Source organism: Elephantulus edwardii, unplaced genomic scaffold (genome assembly GCF_000299155.1).
Source record: "Elephantulus edwardii isolate Elephantulus edwardi_28Jun2011 unplaced genomic scaffold, EleEdw1.0 scaffold00002, whole genome shotgun sequence".
In the NCBI taxonomy this organism is placed as follows: Eukaryota; Metazoa; Chordata; class Mammalia; order Macroscelidea; family Macroscelididae; genus Elephantulus; species Elephantulus edwardii.
This window is the reverse complement of record NW_006399752.1, coordinates 33,630,001-33,638,319: the sequence shown is the minus strand read 5'-3', so window position 1 is coordinate 33,638,319 and position 8,319 is coordinate 33,630,001. Positions and strand designations below refer to the sequence as shown.

General features: G+C 56.4%; 1 protein-coding gene across 1 annotated transcript in view; it reads left to right on the top strand.

Moving 5' to 3' along the window:
• Positions 1-978: 978 nt before the first annotated feature.
• LOC102858933 overlaps positions 979-8,319 on the top strand; it is a 35,934-nt gene continuing 28,593 nt past the window's right edge. Inside the window, exons 1-2 of the mRNA XM_006879175.1 lie at positions 979-1,405; positions 1,493-1,608. Coding sequence (XP_006879237.1) covers positions 979-1,405; positions 1,493-1,608 — 543 coding nt within the window. The remainder of the gene's footprint in view (positions 1,406-1,492; positions 1,609-8,319) is intronic.

Here is an 8,319-nt window from a genome sequence, read left to right as displayed (position 1 = left end):
AGCATGATGTCTTTCTCTAAGGGCCTGTCTCTCCTCACAACATGTCCAAAGTATGTTAGACGGAGCCTCAGAATCCTTGCCTCCAAGGAGCCACCTGGTTTAACCCTTTCCAGGACAAATCTATTTGTTTTCCTAGCAGTCCATGGTATTCTCAATACTCTTCTCCAGCACCACAGCTCAAAGGCATCAATTCTCCTTCTATCCTCCTTGGTCATCATCCAACTCTCTGATGCATAACAAGTGATTGCGAAGACCATGGCCTGTATCAGACGCACCTTAGTCTCCAGAGAGACACCATTGCTCTTCAGTACTTTGGAGAGGTCCCTAACAGCAGACTTTCCCATGGCAATGCTCTCTCAAAAATCACAGCCTTTGCCCCTGACCATGAAAGAGTGAAAAATGTGGTCTTTTACCTGGATATCTCCTTACAGAATAAAATCAGGGTTCTCTATGAAGCTGGTTGGCTGTCTTTGTCACCCCCTGTGGCTTTATTAGCCAGGTACAGTTCTAGCTCCCCCTTTTCTGTACCCTGTGCAGACCCCACGCAGGCCATCATCTTTACCCTGACCCTGACCCCCCTAGAACCCTCGTCTGTGTGCTGGCTGCCCCTCTGTGTCCCTGCATCTGGCAGAGGACATGTCATGAGTGGAGCGGGAGGCCTCCCCAGGGCCTGCGTGGAGCAGCACTCGTCCATGCCGCTGCCCCGAGGCTGGAACAGCACCAGGACACCGTGACCTTCTGCTCCCAGCACTCTCTCCGCCCCAAGCTGGGCTTCCATGGAGCAAGGATTGATCTGGGGGCAGGGCAGTGGGATCGATGGGCAGACAGGCGCTTAGCTGGTCACCCTGGGCAGTGAGGGGCAGTGAGGGACAGGCTCGCTGGCTCTGTGAAGACCCAGGAATGGCAGCCCCGGTAGAAGGACAGGTGCAGGGTCAGTGAGACCTCTTGGAGGAGCTCAGCAGTGAGTTACCTGGGAGGATGCTGTTGGGGGCCGGCTGCCGGGCGCAGGGCCCTGATCCTGCCTGCCCCAGGACAGAGGACCTCGGCTCCCTCTCGGAGCTCAGGGCAGAAGGCCCCGGCAACAATGAGACCAGAGAGGACCTTCGAGGTCAGAAGCTGAGTCCCAGCCCAGCGCAGAGCACAGAGAGCATGGCCTCTCACCCCTACTGGTTAGCAGAGCCCGGCCTTGAGGAGGTACGGACGTCACCCAGCCTACCGTCCACCCCAGACACCCTGAGCATAGACAGCCGGCCTGCCACGGGCCCTCTTGCCTGCCTGGACCGCCGGAGGGAGGCCCGGCTGCCCTTCTCCAAGTTCCTGGATGAAGTCACAGTGCGGGTGCTGGACCCTGAGACCCTGGAGTCTTTCTGGGGGCCCAGAGGTCGCAGCCCAGATTCCTCTGTGGGTGAGTGGAGCCCAGGCTCAGCCCAGACCCCTCACACAGAAACTACAGCCCCAGAGAAGACCCTGAACCCGCATCCCTGGCCTCCAGGGACAGCGGCCGAGGCTACAGTAGAGCCAGGGCCAGGTGTAGAGAGCAGAGGGCCTCCAGTGGACAGCGATGAGCGTGGACACCAGGCCACCTCCCCCTGGAGGTCTCCAGGCCGGGTGAGTCTCAGCCTCAACTGCTACTCCCTCCCTCCCTCCTCCCTGTCTCCCAGGCCCTTCCTACAGGACCCCGCTGACCCCCTGGACCTTCCCCCATTCTACCCTTTATATAATATCTGCAATGGTTAGGGGGCCAAAGTCCTTAAATACCAGAGAATGAATCCCTAAGATGAAATTTTGACTTTGGAGCAGGCAGGCTTTCTGGACCGGTGCACGGCAACTACACAGAAACGACAACAATTCTAATAAACAGGCCCGTTGCCTGTGGGTCCGTTCAGGCCCTTGGCAGCCCCGTGCGACAGAGCGGACTGGCCCACAGGGCTTCCAGGGGATGGGTCTTTACCGACTGCCTCATCTTCCTTCCTCAGAGAGGCGCATGGATTCAAACCGCTGACCTTTCTGCCAGCATTCCGGTGCTTAACCACTGCACCACCAGGGTTCCTTGTCAATCCTGGTCCCCTCCTCATTGCAGTGTCCCAGTGTTCAGCAGGGCCTTTCTGACTGGAAGACCTTCAGCGGCTGTGCGCCATGTGAGGTCGGTGGTCACCGTCCTGCCAGGCAGATAGGCCAGCGTACTTGGTCACTCTCCCCATTTTACAGAGTCGGGAAACTGAGGCCGGGAGGAGCTGGCTGCAGCGTAGATGATCCTAGGAGTCAGGGTCTCACCCAGAGTCTTCACATCTAAATGTAGGTCTCTCTTCCGCTGCACTTGCACATGTGAACACACAACCGTGCCCCTGGGTGGGCAGAGACAGATGGACAGGGACAGGCAGACAGCCATTCATTCCGTGAGGCCGGATGAGCATTCAGTCCACCAGGGTGACGGAGGCAGGTGACATTGCACATCAGGGTGGCTGGATCTTGGCCAGGTCATGCCGCCCCCATCCCCCTGGTGCTGACCGTCTGTCCCCAGGCCACCCGTGTCCCGGGCCAGATGCCCACATCCCTGCACCCACCTTCTCCTAGCACTGAGGGTCCGGGGTTGGTGGGGCTGGGTGGGTGGGCAGTGGGGGCATGCGGATGGGGAGTCTGGTTAGCTGGAACTTCACCAGCCCTTCTTTCCTGTGGGTCACCTCTGGCCAGCTTGACCACAGTGGGCTCCGAGTGGGCTCTGCATGGTGGTCGTGATTTTTTTTTCTTTCTTGGGGAAACTGTCTCTGCAAATTGAGGGGCCCCTGGCCCCCTGTGGCTCTGGATGCTTCCCGCCTTCCTCTCTGGGACCCACAGGCTCAAGGGGCCCTCCTCCACCCCAGTCTCCAGACGATTCTATCCCCAGGCTCCTTGTTCATGTGTCCTGGGACCTTGTGGCGGCTCAGGACGGTGATGGCCAGTGGGCCCTGGGCAGCGGGTCTGCATCCTGCACAGGCCTCTGGGGACCCTGTGGAGCTGGTAGTGTCTCCAGAAAGGAGCAGGGGAAAGGACCCCTCCCCATGTCTTTATCCTCAGTCTGCAACATTGAACCCACCTACAGACAGGCCCTGAAGAGAGTGAAACCAGGTTGCGCCAAGGCAGGACCAGAGGTCCAAGCTGAGCACCTGGCTCCCTATTTCCCCCACAGGCTGGTCTCACTGGGACCACTTGGTCCCCACCCGATGTCACTGCAAAGCTATGTCTCAGGGGGACCACCCTCTGCTCCTCCCTCAGCACCCCATGTCACCCCAGAGCTGTGTCTCGGGGACCAACCTCTCCTCCTCCTTCAGTTTGCTACCAGCCCTGCTACAGACAGGGATCTTGGGCCAAGAGCTGAGCCTGCTGTGTCCTGGCTGCGTGGTGCCCCCATTCGGTGGCCCAACCCTCTCTAGACCTCCGTTTTCTCCTGTGTGGAATAGGACTGAGATAAGGAGGGTGCCCAGTACACAGTAGGAGTTCAGTGACGGGAAGAGGGATGTGACAGTGCTGGCCCATCTCCCTTACTGAGTACCGACTGTATGCCTCCTGCCACCCTGGCCTGGGGAAGCCTGTGTCCCCAAAACAGTCCGCAGAGTGAGGTGGAGCCTTGGTGCTGTGAACAAGAAGGCTCTGAAGAAGGCCTCTCCAGGATGGCCAAGTACAAATGCCCACAGACCCGGGCCAGGGCTTGCCCATCCTGGGGCTTGGAAGCCACCCTGGTGGGTCATGGCAAGACTCCCTATCCCAGGGTCAAGGTCTCGGTGTTGCAGGAAAATCCAGACACTCCCTGGACTGAGTGACCCGGACCATGGCCTGACCCTCCCTGGGCCTCATTGCCCCTCTGCCAGGATGCTCAGTTGGGGGCTGTGTTCTCCCGCTGGGGGACCCACGGGGCCTCTGGAGGGGCATCTGCCTCCCAGCTCCCTGACTTAGTAAGCCACGTGGGAATGTGGGCTGGGGCTGCTAGATCGTCCAAATTTTCAGAAGCAGCCAAAAATACGGATTTTAAAATGTAGACTTTCTCTCTTTTTTACTGTTGGCTCAAATGTTTATTTAAAAAATGCAAACCCTCGTGCTGGCCAGATAGCATGCAGGGGCCTGATTTAGCTGAGGGCCAGTTTGCAGCCGCCGCCTATGCCCGCTGGTGCCAGTGCACAGCAGGGGAGACTGGGGGTCTCTGCAGCCACCCCCACTGCACGCAGCCGAGATACAGAGCTGAACTGGGGCCAGCGAGGTGGGGCCTCTGCCTGGGGGTGGGGCAGGCCTGGGAATCCCAGAGGGAGGCGTGTGGTTGGCCTCAGCACCTGCCCCTCCCCCACTGAGCAAGGAGAGGTGGAATCCCCTTTGGGAACCCACCTGGAGGTGGTGCTGGAGAACGGGGTCCGTCCATCCTCAGCCCATGTCCTTCCTGCAGAACATTCTGTGTCTGGCCCAGACACCCCAGGGTACCCCCGCGTGTGCACACACATACACGGACACATCCATAATATATCACACACGCACACTCTTCACGCCCACACAGTCGTACCTCACTCACCTGTGTAGACACATCACAGCAAACCACACGCACTCACACATGACCCCCACATGTACACGTTCCACATGGATACACACACATGCAGGTGCATCACACAGATAACATGCATGTCAGGGACATCAATACACGGCACACGCATAACACACGTGAATACATAGCGCATACCTACACAGCACACATGTGACATGCTGCATGTATTCACTGCACACACATATTCATATTACACACACTTATCTGTACACACACACACACCCCATATACCTCACCACCATGTACACACATTACCTCACATACACATGCACACATATCACATATGTCCACCCCATACACACATACCTGTATACAATGTTTATATACCAGACACACATATCACAGACACACATTATTATGTCACATACACAAACTCACATACCACATAACACATAGTCACTCATGGCTCACACACACATAAGCACATACACAAGTTGTTGTTACATGCCGTCAAGTCGCTTGCGACTCATAGCAACCCTATGTACAACAGCCCTAAACTCTGCTCTGTCCTGTGCCAATCGCATTGCCTCTGACACACCCATTCCGATTACCCCAGTCACTGAATCAATCCACCTCATAGAGGGTCTTCCCCTCCTGCGCTGTCCTTCCACCCTCCCAAGTATGATGTCCTTCTCCAAGGACTGGTCCCTCTTTAAAACATGTCCAAAGTATGTTAGACAGAGCCTCCGAATCCTTGCCTCCAAGGAGCCTCCAGGATGAATCTGTTTGTTTTCCTAACAGTCCATGGTACACTCAATACTCTTCTCCAGCACCACAGCTCAAAGGCATCAATTCTCCTTCTATCCTCCCTAGTCACTGTCCAACTCTCTGATGCATAAAAAGTGATTGCAAAGACCATGGCCTATATCAGAAGCACCTTAGTCTCCAGAGAGACACCATTGCTCTTCAGTACTTTGGAGAGGTCCCTAACAGCAGACTTTCCCATCGCAATATGTCTTTTAATTTCCTGGCTGCTGGTGCCAAGAGTGTTGACTGTGGAGCCGAGCAAACTGAAGCTGTGAACAATATCAGTCTCTTCACCATCCATCCTGATGATGCCAGTTGGCCCAGTGGTGAGAATCTTTGTCTTCTTGACATTGAGCCTCAGTCCATACTGAAGGCTGCAGTCCTTGACCCTCTTTAGCAAGTGCTTCAGGTCCTCCGCAGTTTCAGCAAGCAGGGTTGTGTCATCTGCATAATGCAGATAGTTGATAGATCTTCCACCAATCCTGATGCCACATTTCTCCTCATATTCACACCAAATCTGCAGAGTCACATACACCCACTACACATGTTTACTTCACATACATCCCACACCTCTCATGCTCACTTATGCCCCGCAAACATACACACACACACTTACCATACATCATCCACACACAGCACACAAACGTGCCGTACACACAAACAGGCTTATCACACATATACTCACACACGTGCATTCAGGTGTCATGTCATATCACCACACACATACACACACTGTACACACATACATCACACAGACTCACACATATGCACCATACCCACATGTCCATTCACATGGCACATTATACATGTGTGTACTTGACACACTTGCACATTCAGATACTAAATAGACATACATGCACACGTCCCGTGCATGTGTGTATCATGCAGGCATATATACCCTATGCGCAGAAATACCATCTGTGCATATTTTTACATCTGCACACGCATGTATGTGTGCAGAGGTCTCACACATCACACACACTCCGCACACATATTTACATGCTGCGTGTGTACACACATGATGTGTGTTCCACACATGCTCATAACTGCATGCACACACATCCATACGCACATCATGCCTTTCCTACTCCCTGGCCGCTCAAGCCCAGTCTCCTTGGTGACTGTGCCTCCTTGCACTGAGCCAAGCTAGGTGGGGTCACTTTGCGGCTGAGCTCCAGCCCCACGCACCTGCATTGGGGTTTTACCTCAGAGCATCCACCTCCAGCTAAGCCCACCCTTAACCTCCAGACGACACATTGTCCCCAGGCCCACATCCCCTCATGCTGGGCTGATAGACTCAGACTAGTCCATTCAAGCTCTGACCACTCATCCTCTGCCCATCGGCTCCCCCCTGCTCAGCACCATCTGGGAGAGGAGTGGCCCCTCCAAGTGCAGCTGAAGCCCCTGCTCTCCTTTGGGGTCCCCCCTTCTGAGAGAGGTGCATCTCCTCTAGGTGCAGCCAAAGCCCCTTCTCTCCTTTGGGGGTCCCCTCTCTGGGAGAGGTGGGCCCCTCTTGGTGCAGCTGAAGCCCCTGTTCTCCTTGGAGGTCCCCCCTGGGAGAGGTGCAACCCCTCCAGCTGCAGCTGAAACCCCTGCTCCCCTTTGGGATACCCCCTCTGGGAGAGGTGCAGCCCCTTCAGGTGCAGCCTCCAGCTCTTCTTTGGGGATCCTGTCTCGTACACACCCACATCTCACTTGACCCGGCCACTGCTTCCCACACGGGCCCGGCTGCTCCTGAGCCAGGTCGGGCATCCTGCAGGTCTGGGCTCCTGTTCCCTTCCCTGACCTCTCCCACCTGATACACTGAGGGTGCAGCGTCAACATTGGGGTGTCCCACTTGTCTAGTTCGCTCGCCACTGGACCCCCAGAACAAACCTGACTCAGTGTTTGTGGAATGTTGGGTGGGAGCCACGGGGACAACTGAGAAACGTGCCCACCTTGTACAGTGCCCGAGCTTGTACTGGGGCCTCCTGAGCTGGTCTCCCAACCCCTTGCCTCCCCCAACTCTTGGGAACCCTAAAGGGAGATAGACAGAGCTGACCAGACCCCAGGATTCCAGTGTGTGAAGCCACCAGACTCCTCAGATCCACCGCCGCCCCCAGACTCACTTGCTTCCTTGAAATAGTTTGGGGACTTGGCAGGATTAGAAGGGCTGGTCAGCAGTGGCCTGGCCCACGATCCGGGAGTAGGACTTGCACTGGCGTGGTGATGGCTGTGCCCAGCCACCTGCACGGGGGCGGGGGCGTCCCTGGACAGAGCTTTGTGGTGGGGGGTGTAGATGCAGGGAGGGGTGGGGATCGGGACACAGGAGAGAACAGAGGATGATGTGAGAATGACAAGGACCCAAGAGGGGATAGGTGCTGCTGGGGACAGGGGGCACTTTGGTCCCCTATGCCAGGCATGGGCATTCAGGGGTACAGAGAGCACACAGAGGTGTGTGTAAAGGGGAGATGGGCAAACAGGACCAGGAGGTTGAGCAGAAAGTGTGGACTTGAGATGCAGTGCTGGGCTGCCTGGGCGAGGTGTCCCAAGGCTGGGACCTGGGGAAGGAAGCAGCGTGCTGGATCCCAGCACCTCAGGTAGAGGACTAACCAGTGCAAAGGCCCTGGGGCAGTGACGTCCTTGGTGGCCTGTGCTCAGAGGAACAGCCAGTGCGGCCACACAGGGTGGGGGCTGACTGGCGTTTTTGAGAGGCCCCTCCCTCCCCAGTTGGGAGCACACAGTGTAGAAGCCACACCCAGGTGCCACTGGGAGAGTGGCAGCCACGGGAAGCAACTGGGAGCCGTGACCTCCAGTCACCACAATAACACCTGTAGACAGAGTCTCTGTTTCTGCCTCTGTAAAATGGGTACAAAGGAATGAGTCCGTGAGGGTTCGAAGAAAGCCCGTGAATGGGGTCACTGATGGGGAGAGGGCACTGTCTGACCTGAGCCTGTGCTCTTAGGGTTCAGAGAGACTGAGGAGACGTGTAGGGCTGCGGCAGGAGGAGAGAGCTGAGTGGGGGGGGG